The sequence below is a fragment of the Carettochelys insculpta genome, chromosome 4 (assembly GCF_033958435.1).
Source record: "Carettochelys insculpta isolate YL-2023 chromosome 4, ASM3395843v1, whole genome shotgun sequence".
Lineage (NCBI taxonomy): Eukaryota > Metazoa > Chordata > Testudines > Carettochelyidae > Carettochelys > Carettochelys insculpta.
The window spans coordinates 23,067,438-23,085,238 of NC_134140.1; the positions used below are offsets into that span (position 1 = coordinate 23,067,438).

Genomic DNA, 17,801 nt, shown 5'->3' on the forward strand with positions numbered 1-17,801 from the left:
TTTTCCCACCCATGGGTGCTGCAGCCCTGGAGCACCCATGGAATCGGCCAACTGACTAGACACACTCAGTTTCCCAGCCTACAGCATTCTCTGGTTTGCCCATAATTCCCCTATATACGTAAGAGTTCACCATTGTGCTGTCCAGCATACACAGGGCCTCAGAACTCACCTGATGCCTCACTCCATCTTATTGCAAAGCAGAAACATACAGGATGTTTACATTATAACCACCATACTGGCACAGTAATGAAAAGGGGATTTTCTGATGTAGTTAATTCACCTGTGTGAGATGTGGTACCTTAATCCATGGAAGAAGAGCTTTGCGTAATCACAAATCTCATCTCTCTCAGCAAAAGAAGGTGGTCCAATAAAAAGATATTAGCTCCTGCACCTTGTCTTTGTAACACTGCTACAGCACCAATGCATACTTTGCCTGATAAAATAGTCTTTTTATTCCTGGATAGGTTATTGAATCTACTACAAATGAAACCTATTAGCATCTCATTTATTTATTCAGTCAAGACTGGACAATCCAGGACTAAGGACTCAGCATCCAAGAGCACATCGAACAATCTGGGCTACATCTAAATCTTATCTAAATGGGCTATGTGTAGAAATTTTGTATATAAAAGAAATACTGGAAGTTAATACTTTCTGGATAATTTCATGCTCTCAATAAGCCATGTGCATATCCTACATAGATGATACACTGATTTTAAAGCCAGAAGGGACCATTAGATCAACCTTTTTTGACCTTTTGATTAACACACACTAGAGAGTTTAATCCAATTACTCCTGTATTGAACACAATCATTTGTATTTGATTAATGTATACCTTCCAGAAAGGCATCCAGTAATGATATAAAGAGTTCAGGAACTGCAGAATCAATCACTTCCCTTGTTAGTCTGTTCCAATGGTTTATCATCCTCCCTGATAAATAATTGTGCTTTATTTCCAGTTTGAATACGTCTAGCTTTAGCTCCCTGTGATTGGTTCTTGTTATGCCTTTATGTGCTAGATTAAAAAGCAATTTACGACCCAATGTTTTCTCCTGATAAAGGTGTTTACTTACCAACAAGTTACTTCTTGGTTTTTTTTTGAAACAGGGAGCAGTCTGTATGCCTCTCACTTGAAAGAGTTTTCTCCAACATTCAGATAACTTTTATGGCTCTTTTCTGCATTCTCTCCATTTTAAAATGAGGACATCAGAACAGTCTGCAATATTTTAGTTTTCTTCTCTCTGTCTCGATGTTCACTCAATAAAGAGTAGGACATAGTCATGTCACCCTCCTATTTTTGAATCCATTGATGGCTGATCAGCCCGATTCTGGAGGCGCATATCTTATCACGGAAGGACCGTGTCTACACTAGCCCCAAACTTCGAAATGGCCATGTAAATGGCCATTTCAAAGTTTACTAATGAAGCGCTGAAATACATATTCAGCGCCTCATTAGCATACGGGCAGCCGCGGCACTTCGAAATTGACGCAGCTCACCGCCACACGGCTCGTCCCAACGGGGCTCCTTTTCGAAAGGACCCCAGCTACTTTGAAGTCCCCTTATTCCCATCTGCTCATAGGAATAAGGGGACTTCAAAGTAGCCAGGGTCCTTTCAAAAAGGAGCCCTGTCGGGACAAGCCGCGCGGTGGCAAGCCGTGTCAATTTCGAAGTGCTGCGGCCGCCTGCATGCTAATGAGGTGCTGAATATGTATTTCAGCGCTTCATTAGTAAACTTTGAAATGGCCATTTACATGGCCATTTCGAAGTTTGGGGCTAGTGTAGACATAGCCAAGGAGAGATATTGGTAGCTGTTGGAGGAGCGTGGGGCAGTTTTTGATGCTCTTTTCTTCTCCACCTATTCTCATCTGCATTGCAGCAGAACCTCTCCAACTGTGACACCCCATCAAGGGTTGCTGTTCTCCACTGGGGACAGTCTTGGGCAAGGTTCTTCCAAGTGTAGACACCGATGCTGCACTTCCTCATGTGTGCCTTCACAATGTCACTATATCACTTTTGCTGGCCCCCCAACACTCCTCTGGCATTCCTCCAACTCAGAAAATAGAATCTGTTTTGGGAGGTACTGATCAGACATACGAACCATGTGACTAGTCCAACGAAGTTGTCGATGAATGAATAGCTTCAATGCTGGTCATGTTTGACCCTTCCAGGATGCTAGTGTTCATGCACCTATCGTCCCAAGAGATATTTAGGACTCTCCTGAAGTAGCATTGATGATATTGTTCAAATGCCTTCAAATGATGCTTGTATTTTGTCCAGGTTACACATGCATACACAGTAGGGTTGGAACAATCACTTCACAGTAAACAAGGAGCTTTGTCCTGGGATAGATGTCCCAGTTCCTGAACACCCTTTGTCTCATGAAGTTCCACATCAATGTCAACTTTAGCACAAAGATGACTTCCAAGTATGGGAAGTATTCCACATTTTCCAGCAGTTGTCATCTGCATACTGGAGCTCACTGATTAATATCATGGAGGTCTTGCTTTTAACTTTCAGTGTCCTGAGATTGAAAAGCTTCCCATTCATTCTACAAACACTCTTCATGCCATCTGGACGCTTGCCAGCAATGAGGTGAAGAGTCATGGCAATGAAGATGCAGAAGAATGATGGGGAAATGATGCAGCCTTATTTGACTCCCATTTTGACCTCAAAGGGATCTCTTTGGGATCCACTGTTGTTCAATACTGTGGCAGTCACGTTGTCATGAAGCAGCCTCAAGATGCTAGTGATTTTTTTTGGGGCAGCTAATCTTTGAGAGGATGATCCACAGGGTGCTACAACTAACTGAGTCAAATACTTCGGTCAGGTCAATGAAAATCACTTGTAAGGGTTGGTTTTGTTCATGACATTTTATTTGCAGTTGCCAGGCAGTGAAAATCATGTCTGCTGTTCCTCGGAATTGTCAGAAGCCAGACTGGGATTCTGGGAGAACTTCTTCTGAGACTTGCAGGACTCATTTTGCAAGGATTCAAGCTAAGATTTCCCCTGTCATTGCCAGGAGGGAAAAGCTGCAATAGTTTCCGCAGTCTGACTTAGCACACTTCTTGAAGAGGGTGATGATCAGTGTGTCTCTGAATTCTTGTGGCATCTGCTCCTTATCCCAGATATTGAGAATCATGCGGTGGAGTTGTTTGTGGAGCTCTGGCCCACCTTCTTTGAACATGAGAGCAATGCCGTAGGGAGTCTCGTACTTCCAGCAGGGTCACCCATGGTGCCAAGGTTAAGGGGGAGGGTCCAGATGAAGAGCGATCCTAAAAATCTTCAAAGGCAGAAGAGGTGGAGGATACAAAGGGTCATGCTACAATGTCTGTGAAGGTGGATGAAGATGCAGTGGACAGGAGACTCCCATTTGTCATGGATCCCATGCCATTGGACCTGAGCCTTCTATCCGTCAAGAACCGTGTGGTGGCTGCTGTGCAAGAGTCCTCCCATGTTAAAAGAAGTCATGCACAGGCAACTTCTTCTGCATAGGATGCTCCTAAACTTAAGCCCTACAGCACCTGGTGAATCCTTCAGAAGCAGGATTGTGAAATCTGGAAGCTTCTAGTCATGGACTAGTACGTAGGTGGTAGATATATGTATCAACAGTTCCGTTTGGAGGACTGAGGTGGTAGAAGGGTCTGGATGCTGTATCCATGATTGAGCAGCCCTATTTACGATCTGCTTTGCTTATTGTACATTAGGGAGTGGGCTAGAAAAGATTCCCTAAGCATAGAGAAGAAGGCGGAGGGTACATGTCTTTCTGGAAGGGAACCCCAAAGGAAGAAAAATGAATTTGTCATCAAAAATGAATACTCCAATACCTATCTCACAATGCCATTTATACAGGTAAAATCACCTTCCAACACCTATTCATTTCTTCCCTACTTATATATCCAAAAATCACATTCAGCCTTTTTTTCCCACAGCTTTGCACTGGGAGGTCATGCTCAGCTGTTCGTCCAATGGGACTACTAAATCTTTTGTAAGAATACAATTCCCCATTCTGGTGGGGATGTAGCCCATTCAGCTAAGGCCTGCATAATTTGTTCCTTGATATATAACCTTGGATTTGGCCATATTAAGATAAATTTTATTTGAATAGTCCCAGATTACCCAGTGATCCAGATAGTGCTATGCTTATAATTATTCACCTCTTTGAGATTGTTTGTGTCTCTTGCAACCTGACACCCCACCCCAAAACAAAACAAAACACAACACAACACAAAAACAAAGAAAAACTTAGCAATAATTTTAAATTTTCTTCAAGCCCATTGATTGAAATAACAAATAGTTTCTGATACAATACCAACCCCAGCAGAATCCCACCACAAATCCCCCTCAACCCCAATGAATGTTTCTATGCTGAAAGCTACTTTTGTGATCCATCAGCCAGCTCTTAACCCGTTTAACATAAACTTTATTGATACTGTACTTCAGTTTTTAAAACTGAATGTTGTACATACTAAGTAAAATGCCATACAAAACTGTAAATGCGTTACAAGTATGCGGTTACCTCCAGCAACTAAACTTATAAGCTCATAAAAATGAAATAAAATTTGACAAAGGACATCCTTTGGAACTAAGGATCTTCACCTTTCATCTGTTTTGTTATGATCAACTTTCATATATTAAAAAAGTCTGTTTCCTGAAATCTTTAAATATATTACATCTCCTGGAAGCTGATGGAATAATATTTCATACTTGTCTGGGGCCATTTAGCTGAAGACCACAAAACAATTTACAAACACTAATTGGTTAGGCTCACAACCCCAGGCTAAGTCAATATGTATTATAGAGGACAGCAGTGTATAAGTTGAGGGGCTACAGGGCTAGTTATGTCCACAGAGCAGCAGCAAACCAGGTATGATAGTAGAGACAGCACCTCAATGGTGGAGGTTACTGCATAGGATTTGAGGGATAAGAGAAAGATGCTCCTTATGCTTTCTTCTCCACTATGTACACCCGCTTGTATTAAAATCCTGGTCTGACAATCAGTGTAACTGAGAACAAATAATAAATGAAAGCACAAAGAAACACAAACAGTCAGCCAAAGGCTTTGATTGATGTGCTAAGACACTGCAATCAATGTTTCTTGAATTACACAGCAAATCATGACATTTATTTGAGAGAGATTGTTTCTGTCAACACTCTCACACTCATTTATATCATGTGTAATAAGGCTTAAACTCTCTAACTCTGCAAATTATACAGTTCACTTTGATTTTTTGCATGTTTAAAACTTAATATTCTTTCTTCTGTTGCTTTCCTAATTACACATTCACCCAAGAGACCCCAAAGGCTACTTTGAATGCCATTCTGAACACTCAAATATTGTGTAGATGGGTTTGATATATTTATTTGGCCCTGATTATGACTTTTTTCTTTTTCCTTTTTCTTTTTCTTTTAAACAGCTATACCCAGAGGAGATGAAGGGGGTTCCAGCTTCTTAGCCAAAACCTTATCTGAGGGTTTATAAGTTGCTATGCTGTATATATAACATTAATAAACTACAGCATATTGACTTATTAAAAATAGAATCAAAAGAATCATTCAAGTTATTTTTTGCTTTAAAATGACAGAAGCAGAGAAATTCCACATAGTTTTAACAGCAACACAGTGACTTAAATATACTCCATCCAGAAAATTCAGAAAAAACCTGTTAAGCTACTTATGCATTTAACCAAACCATTCTTTTCAGGGACTGTAGAACCTTCTAGCTATTCATACATTCATGGAGCATTGTGTGTGTGACTTCAGACAGACTATGCAAAATATTATGTCTGTATTTTACTGCCAGTGTACACAATATATGCCGTGTCCTTACAAAAATATGTCAAGTGCAGGAATTCCTCAATTAGCTTTACCAACATTCTCAATCCTATCGATGGGACTAGAAAATATCTTGGGATTCTTGGCAACAGTAAACATTCATAGGGTGATAAAGTTCTCTTATACGTCCATTTGTTTTTCTACCAGAAAAGACGCCATATGACATTAAACTGCAATTGATTCTAGAAAGATTACTCACTATCAATACATTAACGTTGGCCTTGTAGTAGTGAATGTTATTGAGATAACAGATGACAAGCAACAGAGAGGTAGCCGTGTTAGTCGTGTTATCATCACAAAATGAAAAAGCAGTCATGTAACACTTTAAAGACTACCAAAATAAATAGGTGACAAGTAAGTTGGCCTCTGCTCTACATTCCTATGAGTTGCAATGAAAGGTACTATGTTTCAAGAACATATACTAAGGCAACAAAACAACAACAGACCTCAGGGAGATTTCAGAAATCCTCATGGAAGCAAAATTAAACAAAATAATGAGGATTAAAGGCATGGAACAAGCCTACTCCTGGTCAAAAGGGAAACAAAGACAAAAATGCTAGTGGAAAGAAAAAAAAGTTGTGTTCCCTTACCTTTGGCAACGCATATTTTGGTAGCTTCATTTGAACAAAGTAATTTCGACGGTACGAGACATAATATTTGGTCCGATTTGCTGATGTTGTCTATCCAAAGACATAAAGGGAATACCAGGATTAGTTTGGCATTAAGCTCAAGCATGCCTAAAGGCAGAAATATTTTTTGTTTCTCTCATGATTTGCTCTCACATCAGTATTAGTATTGGATTCATTTTTGTCATTTCTACTTATCACAGTATTTGAACATTCCAGTAGTGGTACTGCAGACTGCTGATAAAAGAGCAGGCTACACCTTACTCTCAGCCCACAGTAAGGAGTAGTATATAGCTATGTCACCAAAAAAATAGACAACAGGTTCCAACAATCATAATTTGCTCCCTTGTTCTGGTCAATATTAGTATAGATGTCTCCTCTGTGCTATCCCAGCTCTGCTGGCTTGTGCACTAGGACTCCATCTTTTCCTCATCCTCTGCCCTCCCCTCTAGTGTCTCACTCTGTGGTCACCTCAGGGTTCCGCCCTCACATCCTGCTGAATGAAACATTGGGCAAGAGACTCAGCCTACAGAGGAAGACGAGGCTGTAAACTGGCAGTGAACACTAGCATCTTTTAAAACTTGTTTGCACTATTGTTTTTCGTCACGTTGATCCCAGGGTATGAGAGACAGAATGTAGATGAGGTAATATCTTTTACTGAACCAACTTCTGATGGTGAAAAGTACAAGTAAGGTGCTCTTCTTCAAGTCTTGGGATAGTAATCAGGGTGTCTGAGATAAATGTAAGATGGGACAAATTGCTAAGCATTAGAGATCCACACAATTCTCCTATAGAAGACCATTAAAAATAGGCAATGAAGGGTTAGTAGTGTAGCGTAGTACACATGGTAACAAGCCAAAAATCCAGTGTGTCACTTGTGTCCATGATTTTTGATGTTGAGCATAGTTTTGAATTTAAGTTTCCAGACTCACCTTCTGAGACTATTGTGCATGTTTCCTTTGAGAATGGGGATTCATGCAAAGGACTGAGAAGTCAGATATAGAGTGATCTCTTTGTAAAAAAAAAAGTGTGCACCAGTGGCGATAGGGGTGTTTCTGTCTTTTTATCATTTTTCTGTGAGAGTTCAAGAATGTAGTGATTGTCTGGTTTCACCCACACACCTATTCTGCACTGGATGAATCATGTGCACTGGATGAATCATAGCACAAGTAGCAATTGGTAAGTGAAGGACTCATGAATCCTTTGTGCAGGTTTTGCATCTGTTATTCTGGAAGGATCTGGTAGCACTTTCAGTTGGTCTGGTCTGGTCTGTGTGGAGCTTGCCTCCAATGATGAAGTCGAGTGGTTGTTGGAAGGTCAGATGAGTGGGTTTTTCAGGATGTTGTCCCCATCCCATGTGTGTTGTAATTGTTTGATAATATACTATGGGCTCCATCATGACCCCCTACAAAATCATGGGCTCAGAAACAATAGTTTAATGTCTTCTTATAAGAATTTTTATCACATTGCATTGTCTGCTAACTCGTAATTACTCACTTTATTATGAGTGGTCTTCTAGAGCACATGTCAATAACTTATGAATACCTATCTGGTTCAACTTATATTTAGCTCAGACACTCAGGTTACCTTCCCTAGACTAGAAGAGTAGCTCCATGAAGCTTGAAAGTTTGTATCTTCCACTAACAGATGGTGGTTCAATACAAGATACAACCTCATCTGTCTTGTCTTTCTTTTAAACCTCTGATTCCAAGTGCACTATTCAAACAAAACACAAGAGGCTGAAAAAATTATAATCATAGAATCATAAAACACTAAAACTGAAAGGGACCTCAAGAGGTCATTGAGTCCAGGCCTGGGCCCTTATTGCAGGACCAAGCACTGTCTAGACCATCCCAAATATATGTCTATCTAACCTGTTTTTAAATATCTTCAGTGATGGAGATTCCACAACCTCTCTAGGCAATTCATTCCAGTGTTTAACAACCCTTGTTGCATTTAAAGCTCATTGCTCCTTGTACTGTCCACAGAGGCCAAGGAGAACAATTTTTCTCCCTCCTCCTTATAACCCTCTTTTAGGTATTTGAAAACTGCTATCATGTCCCCTCTAAGGCTGCATCTACACTAGCAAGTTCTTGTGGAAAATCAGGTCCTTTTTTGAAAGAACACGTGGAGCATCCACACATAAAATGCACTCTTTCAATATGAAATCGAAAGAACATGCCTCTTCTTCCTGAAGCCCTCTTATGCCCCCAGATCAGGAAAAGCACCTTCTTTTAAAAGCTTCTGTAGAGAAAAAGCACGTGTAGATGCTCCATGGGCCCTTTTTCCAAAAGAGCAGTCCTCATTGTGCCATATTTTTCAATCCCTGGCCTGTTCTTTTTAAAGAATGGGGGCTGTGTGGATGCGCTCTACAGAAAGAGCAGATTGATCTTTCGATCCACTTTTTTGTGTACTGACATGCTCTTTCTAAAGAAGATCTTCTGGAAGAGATCTTCTGGAGGATCATCTTTCGAAAGATCGCTGTAGTGTAGATGCAGCTTATATCTTCTCTTTTCCAAATTAAACAGGACCAGTCCTTTCAGCATTCCCTCTTAGCTCATGTTCTCTAGACCTATAATCATTCTTGTTGCTCTTCTCTGGACCTTCTCCAACACGTCCACATCTTTGTTGAAATGTGGTTCCCAGAACAGGACACAATACTCCAGCTGAGGCCTAATCAGTACTGAGTAGAGTGGAAGAATGACTTCTTGTGTCTTGCTCTCAACACTCCTGTTAATGCATCCCAGAATGCTCTTTTCACAACAGCATCACACTGTTCACACATATTTAACTTGTGGTCCATTATGACCCCAAAATTTCCTCTGGTTTATTATTGTGCAAAGTAAAGCTCTATTATAGGTCAGCAAAACTAAAGACCTAAACTTTGTGCTTTAGAAGATATATCTAGCATGCTAACCCTGTCTTTGCTACTTTTCTTCTGCAATGAAACAGGTGGAATCATGCGTCTAAGGATGGCTAGGATCCCTTACTAAGTCCAACCCCATGCACTGAACAATTATTCAGATTCTTCTTTTTCTCCCTTTCAAGCTCTATCACTCCTTTTGTAGAAGGGGGATATCCTAAATCAAAATAATAAAGTTACCCATCTGACAAAGCCACTTTCACTGTGAGAGGAAAAAGGTTTTTTAAGGAGGTTTTCCTATTTATCAGAACATATGTGGTAATTTCTACTCCAGGCTCTCAAACAAAGCTTGATTAATACAGAAGAAAAGCTTTGTTGTCATACTAGAACATTCCTTAAAGGTCAAATGTGCAAATACTTCTGGCCTCTGTCTCCAAAAAGGCATCACCTCAGAGCATAGGGAGGGATGATGGATATAAACATTACAATGTGGGGACTAAATGAAAAGCAGCTATTAAGGCAATGTAAGTCCTGAAGGAATGCATTGGTCCTTTTCATGGAAAGTACACAGAAAAAAGCTAAGTTTTAATGTATTTTTCAAAATAAACTTTTAGGACTAAATGCTGGGGATTCTCCTCAGACAAAACACCTCTTTAAATCAGTTGGAGCCTGCCATAGTTGAAACTAATTGAGGACCCTGGAATTTGTCATGTACATAATTACATGTTGAAAAAAAGGAATTGGTTTGCAGAACAAACTATGCTGAAACATGAAAATTTGACCTTTGCCAATAAAAATAGAACTGATGCATGACCACAGATATATCTGCCTGAATATTTTAAATGTAATAATGAATTAAACACTGGCATCATTGATACGCTTCTTTCCCACCCATCTACTTTTTATTGGCATAACAAATGTGAAGCTTTAAGAATGAATGTGATTTGTTAACTAAGGCTAAGGATACACTATGGTTCCTATTTCAGGATACATTTGTGGCCCAAAATAGAAACCGTGTGGCCAAACACCACAGCAGGACTATTTTGAGTGCAGTATTTTGTTCCAGGTAACTGGGAAGTTCAAAATAGCTGATTATTTCGAACCCCTGGTGCAGTGTAGCCTGCACTGGGTTTGGAATAAGGTAGCTTGAAATAACTTATGCAAATTGTGTAAATTATTTCAAGCTAGGGCTACAGTGTAGTCCTAACCTATGAGATAAAACCAAACCCCTCCCATTTGTTTTTATTTTTGTTAAATACTAATCTTATCCATCGTATCAGTGAATGTTGATATCCTCACCTGTCAGTTGGAATCTGGTAGGCAATTACTTCCAGGAAACAAAACTGGAGACACACTTGATAATGTCTAGTCCAAGTAATGAGTGGAGCAACTTCCCCATGACCCAAAAGTGGCTTCCTCCATGATGCTAGCCTGACAACAGCTTTACATTCTGTACTTTACAACTGCAATATTATCAACGTCATTTGGTACTCTGGGAGACATTCATTTTGTTTCCTCTCCCAGTATTGGTCCCTAACTGCATGGAAGCTGGAAGTGCTAAACATAGGAGGAGGAAGAGCAAGAGGAAGTAGTAGTAGTAGTAGTAGTAACTGCCATATGTGTTAGGTGCTTCCCAGACATTCAAGAAGAAATGATTCCCGTCTTGAAGAACTCACTTGCTAGGGGCAGTGTTTCATAAACTTTTTAAGACCATAGCACACCAAACAATAATATTTGTAATATGACCTATGACATTTTTTTAAATTGTTAGATGAAAACAAACAAACAAACGGCAACTTATACAGCAAAACCAAAATTAAGTCATTTAATCAGGTATCATAGCAATGAAGAAGCAACATTGTATCTGACTTTAATAACAGAAAATACATACCATCAGTGTATGATATCAAAAAAGTGACAGTGTCAGATGCTCATGGCACACCTGCAAGTTGTTCACAGAACACCAGTCTTCCATGAAACATAGTTTAAGAAACACTGATGTGTAAAAACATGATCTAATGTCATGTCTACGCTAGGTGACTTTTACAATGATCCAGTGAAAGAAAAACACCTTGTCAATGTGATTTAGTACAAATACCATGAAAGGAAACACTGAGAGGATCTATTTTTCCTGTGGAGTAAGGGTACATCACTTTCACTATGATCACTAATGGCCAATGCATCAGCAAATGAAAATACAGGCTGGCTTTCTTGCACGTAGTTTTCTGTTACCTTTTAGTTTAGACTGGGTAGGTTTTCAGTTCAATCACATGTGCTGTGCCTGCCTATGTCTGACATCCTATGAGAACAACACTGCTTACAAATGTGTACTGCCCTAAAATAACACTGATGCCTGACAAGAAAACGGCCTGTCTCTTGCTGAGCACAGCAGTCTGTAAGTGCACATGAGGAAAAACACTTCTCACCATCTACTAACTGTGAAATGGATTTCAAAATGTGCCTCGTGGGAGCCACACTGAGTACAATGCCTGCCACCAATGCATGGTTTGGGCTGGAAAGCGCCAATTTTAATTCAAAATTTCATTTCCAACTGCATTGCATAGTTGGTTTGTGGTGATAAGTATTTTATGCCATACATGCCTCCAAACTGCTGTGCTCAGCAACATGGATGGCAGCTTTTCTGTCCCTGTACCAGCATGCACAATTCTTCTGAAAGAAGTAGGCCCAAAGGAAAAAAAGCTGTAGAAAAGCCAATCTAATGTACCCCTAGGCTGTGGAGCAGAGAACTCCTCTAATATCACCAGCAAAACTAATATAACCCTCCTGTAGGAGACAAGGCAAGCAGAATACATCATACTGGGGCTAAACTGTGGCATTTTGCCACAGGATAGAGTAAGGGGTGATACACAGAAAAACTAACCTAAGGGCAGGGCCAATTAAGGGGAGGTCAAGGGGGCTATATGGCCTTGGCCTTAAGCTCAAGGGGGGGGGTGCCCTCAAATTGAGACACTTGTTAATTTTTTGGTATTTGATAGGTTTTACAACTTGTTTTTATGTGAATACCTCAATAATTAGTGCATTTGCACTGAAAAAGGCTAAAAAAGCTTTTGTTAAGTTGAAAAATATTCAGATTATGTCTAACTCTCTTTTGGTGGTTTGTTTTCATGTGTCATCACTTTTTATTTTATTATGGCTAGGGGGTCTGGAACTGGAAGAGACCTGGGCTTCTCTGGACACCTGAGAGGGCCTGTCTACGGGGAACTCAGGACTGGCTTGGCAGGAATCCTTGCCAGTATCCTGCAGTAGGAAAGCAAAGGCTGCTCTGTCCTTTGGAATAGTGTTGGCTGTTCCTTCCAGGATTTCTGGCCTGTATCTGGGATATGTTACTACCTGCTGTTGTGCCAAGTTCACACATGAGGTAGCTGGTTGGGAGCCATGTGGCCTGCTGCCATATTGGTGATTCCCAGGTCCTGTGGCTTCTCGTGGATGAATGTAATTTGGAGCCTTCTGAAGGCTAGTCTAAATTATACAACTGGAGTGGTGCTAAAGAGACACCAGGGTCACTCTACAAGCCAAGCACTGGACACAGTGCTGCTTGTTCCAGGGCTATTCCCAACATGCTCACTATGTAAGCAGCTGGGGAGAAAAAAATGACTACACTGGCTTTATAAGGATTCCCCTGGCTGTGACTCAACCACCCTGCTGCCTGCATTGTGCTGTCAAAAAAGTGAAAATAAACCAGAACAGAACATGAGGATTTGACCCAAAATGCTAAACATTGCCTAATTTCCATGAGCATTAACAAGAATTTTGCCAATATAATCCAATCTTGATGAGTCTAGTGACATCAAAATCAAATGATAAATCAAACTCCAAGGGGCTAAAAGCAGCTGATCTGCACTGGGTCAAAAATGCATCCTCTTTCTTAAGATGAACGGAATTTGGTGTTGTGTGTGAAGACTGGTCATCCACCTCTACACCAAGACAGGCTTTGTTTTCTTATGCTGCTGTTTTACTTCATGGCTTATGTTTCTCAAACTTGAGTTTAACGTTGGCCTGTGAATGCAGTAAGTGACATTACCTGGAGGAATATATAGTCATCCTGCACAGTCAAGGAATCCCTGTCAATGCTGCCAGCAAACTGGACTGCCAATGTTTTATCAGAGCAATTCTGAATCTGACAGGTGATGTAGTGATAACCTAAGGACAGAGGGAGAAACATGTTACAGAATTTTCAAAGACAGAGAAGCAAGCATCTTGAAATGCTGTTTGTGTGGGGGAAGCTCTACCTTCATCAATATATTCAGCTATAAAATAATTACAGCTCACCTTCACACAGAAACTGTGTAAATCTCCAAAGTTCTAGACACACATTAATTATTGAATCCTCGCCTCACTCCTTAGAGGTAAAAAGGTATTAATCTCATTTCATGGTCACAAAAGATGAGGCCCAGAAGGAGAAAGGAACAGATGATGAATGGCCATTGTGGAGGTGTTCAAGAGTGGGGGACTTGCTTGACCTGCACAAGGTGAATCACATGGCAGGATAACTCAGTGGAGATCTGACATCCTGTAGCTGAAATCCAGGGAGTTCCCCATGTGTAAAACTATGTGAGCATCAAGTGCGTAGAATTTAAGACAGAATGCAAAAATCCCTGCTACGGAATTTTAAAGATTGGTTTCCAAGTTCTGCTGACATGTTATAACTCTCTATTAAATGCTTTAGAATTTTCCTTGCAGGGTAACTGTCCATTTGAAGGGTAAAAGGCTTGCAAAAAAAGGCCTGTGCTGATTTGCATCAGCTGAGGCTCTGGTTGCACTGTCCCACAATATCTGGCACCCCATCATAAGAAGGGCTCACTTCTTCTCCACTTAGTGAGTCACCCAAAATGGAATGCCAAGTGGTATTGGTGCATTGGAGAGGCAAGCTGTTCCCACCTAATGGATGAAACAAAGTGTTCCCACCTACTGGGTGCATCAAGCAGGTAGGGGACAGAACTCCTTTTATGGTGGAGCCTTGCACATTCTTGTCTAACTATAGGGCTCTGTGCACAGCACACAGTGAGACCAGCCTTAACTGATTTGCCCACAACCATGAAGGAAAAGTCTGTCTTTCAAACCTGAGTTAAGAACATTACACATTAACATCATTTCTGCCCCAGTCTGAATGAACAAAGCTTTACCGCTCATGTGTTTCATTATTCCTGCACCCCATTTGTCATGATTTTTGTTAGACAATTTCCAAACCAGAACACCAAGTCCAAAACATGGCAAATTTTTGGAACTGTTTTAAATTCTGGACCAGGATCTGAAGCCTCTTGAGTCCACACTCTACTGCTTATCTCTAAATTATTTTCTCAAGTAAATTGGGGTGAATACAGCCAAGGGCCTTCAAAATTTCTTTAGCTATTCATAATTCCCATTGACAAGCATGAAAACACTAAAGCCTCTAATCTAATAAAAGTACAAAGAGCTCAATCCTGCTTCCACTAAAGTCAATGGCAAAACGTCTGTTGATCTCAAAGAATTAAAGTTCTCAGCCAGGAAAAAAATACAGTAAAAATCATGTAAGAGAACAATGTTCCTTTGTCAAGTTCTTCTTTAGAAAATAAACACAACACAATTGTGATAGTTCATTTGAGAAAGCCGGGTTAAATTGATATGGTTGGCCTGTCATTGAACTTAACAAAAAAAAATGGGGGATGAAAAATTTTATTACTAAATGTCATTCAATTCACATTTTGCCACCATATTCTGAAGTCATAAAATGAGTTATAAAACCAAGAACTCGGCAAAAAATCAAACATCCTAACCCCAATGCCCTCTCCACCCACTGGAATTTTGGAGAAATTCGAATTCCAAACCTATATGTGGTTTGGACCAGTGACCACTACCAGTATAAAATATGGCAGATGAGCTATGGAGCCAAAATGCCAAAGCTGAGTTCATATCTAATTTAAAAAAATACCAAGGGACAAATCCCTTACCCTTTACCTTTAACTGTGGAGAGGCTCAGATGTAATGGAAATGATTTCATCAGTCAAGATGGAGGTAAGAGAAAATGTACAGGTGAAAAAAAGAGTGCCAGCTCTTCATGGGCCCAGTCTGAAGCATTTTAAGAATCTATTAAATCTAAGAATTGGAACTTTTGGCACACAGAAGTGTGAGAATAGTGAGACATAGGAAGAGTCAGGTTATGACAATGGATCTTCTGCCTCCTGTAAGCCTGACTGGCCACTTTCTTCTGAAGAACAGGGGTGCAGGGCAGTAGAGGCTGATGTTGCATTAGGATAGTGCCACTGTCTCATGGTAATCTCAACACTATTCTGCTGAATGAATAAATTTCCTTCCATTCAGCTCCTATTGAATCTCCCCTCAGCAGACCCAACCAGCTATTCAGGAACTCATTGGGAGCTGCAACTGCTCTGAGCTTTGTGAAATCTCACCACTTGTAAGTACCAAGTTGTAAGGGGTGGTCTTAATTTTTCATAGCTTTGAGGGCAGAAGAAGGGGGAAAGAGCTATCATGTTTTGAACAGTTAAGTTATATGCCCTTTACAATGTGGTTAGGAGCTAGGATGATCATCCACAGCATGAAACCATCTTTCAAGGGTACGGGTCCTGAGAATACAGCAACATAATATGTTGTAACTGTAGTGTTTACATTGCACTGCATGAATCTACTAATACATTTAGAAACAAATCTATATTGAATGTATAACACAAGGAATTTCTTGGCAAAGACTGTTAATTCAGTGGAACTGACATATGCGAGGATTCACTCTAGCAGACACTCAACAGGCTCTACATTGCACTGCCAGCTGTATTTGTAAATCAGGAAAAAATGTTCAACGTTTAAGTGCCAGAACAAATTGCACTATTAATGGACTTTTTCACCGGAGCATAGCATCTTGACTTCAATTTATTTCAGAGTGGAAAACAAGTTACATTTTAAATCATACTACCTTTTTATATAGCAGGACAGTTTTGCTGAATATATATAAACAGCAGGTACCTGAGGTGGAAAATGTTTCTTCCCACTGTTTTATAAATGAATACAAAAAGCATTCTTTAAAACCAAAAGAAACAGCCAAAGCCAGGTTATCATTTTCTAACATTTTCATTAGCATACCTCCACTGGGGTCCTGGATTTCCATATGAACCAAATCAGGGTCTCTGTCAACTCCAGCAACAGCCCTGAGAACATAATATAATTAAGTTATCTTGCATCTGCTATAAGAATAGTAATTACATGGATGGAAAAATAGAAACTGCTCCCACATCCTAGATGGCTATTCAAAATAAACCCCATTTATAATTTTAGATTACTAACATTTTGATGGCAATCATACATTTCCTATGCTCGGTATTATGCTTTGCTTTTTCTGTTTTATTAGAACCTCCATTATTAGAACACACATTCAACTAGGATATATATAAAGTTCAATTGGAGGAAAGAACAGATATTGGAAAGGAACAGTAAATAAAACTGGATCATTCTGAGGCAATCCCAGTTTAAACCTTTTCTAATTTAGGAAAGATAGAGTACTTAATATTAGCACATTCTCTTTGACAACTCTGCCTGACATTAGTAATGCTAGGGAGACTGTATTATCAAGAAATGTTTGGTGATCTTCTTGTATTAGAAATCTTCTAACATGACACACAGCCCCTATAACTAATCTGTTATGCCTGTTGGCTGGAAGTATAGATTCTATTTTGACAAAGCAATTTTGAAAACGAAGAATAATTTTCAGTAGGAAATTCTGAGAATGAAATTCAGCTGAACTCAAACTGCATTTTAACTCAATAAAAGACATAACAGAGATCCAGACTGATTCTCCAATGTCGAATTTGTTCAGCCACAAGGGCTGCGTCTACACGTGCACGCTACTTCGAAGTAGCGGCAGTAACTTCGAAATAGCGCCCGTCACGTCTACACGTGTTGGGCGCTATTTCGAAGTTGAAATCGACGTTAGGCGGCGAGACGTCGAAGTCGCTAACCCCATGAGCGGATGGGAATAGCGCCCTACTTCGACGTTCAACATCGAAGTAGGGACGTGTAGACGATCCGCGTCCCGCAACATCGAAATAGCGGGGTCCTCCATGGCGGCCATCAGCTGGGGGGTTGAGAGATACTCTCTCTCCAGCCCTTGCGGGGCTCTGTGGTCACCGTGGGCAGCAGCCCTTAGCCCAGGGCTTCTGGCTGCTGCTGCTGCAGCTGGGGGTCCGTGCTGCATATACAGGGTCTGCAACTAGTTGTTGGCTCTGTGTATCTTGCACTGTTTAATGAAAGTGTGTCTGGGAGGGGCCCTTTAAGGGAGCGACTTGCTGTTGAGTCCGCCCCGTGACCCTGTCTGCAGCTGTGCCTGGCTCCCTTATTTCGATGTGTGCTACTTTGCCGTGTAGACGTTCCCTCGCTGTGCCTATTTCGATGTTGGGCTGAGCAACGTCGAAGTTGAACATCGACGTTGCCAGCCCTGGAGGACGTGTAGACGTTATTCATCGAAATAGCCTAT

The 17,801-nt window shown here is 40.5% G+C and overlaps 1 protein-coding gene across 7 annotated transcripts in view; it reads right to left on the bottom strand.

The window, feature by feature from the left end:
• Positions 1-17,801, bottom strand: part of SORCS2 (sortilin related VPS10 domain containing receptor 2) — an 822,591-nt gene that overhangs the window by 99,467 nt on the left and 705,323 nt on the right. For all 7 annotated transcript variants that reach the window (XM_074992445.1, XM_074992444.1, XM_074992443.1 and 4 more), the window contains exons 6-8: positions 16,415-16,479; positions 13,365-13,483; positions 6,424-6,513 (exon numbers count right to left, since the gene is read on the bottom strand). In XM_074992445.1, the coding sequence (XP_074848546.1) occupies positions 6,424-6,513; positions 13,365-13,483; positions 16,415-16,479 (274 nt within the window). The remainder of the gene's footprint in view (positions 1-6,423; positions 6,514-13,364; positions 13,484-16,414; positions 16,480-17,801) is intronic.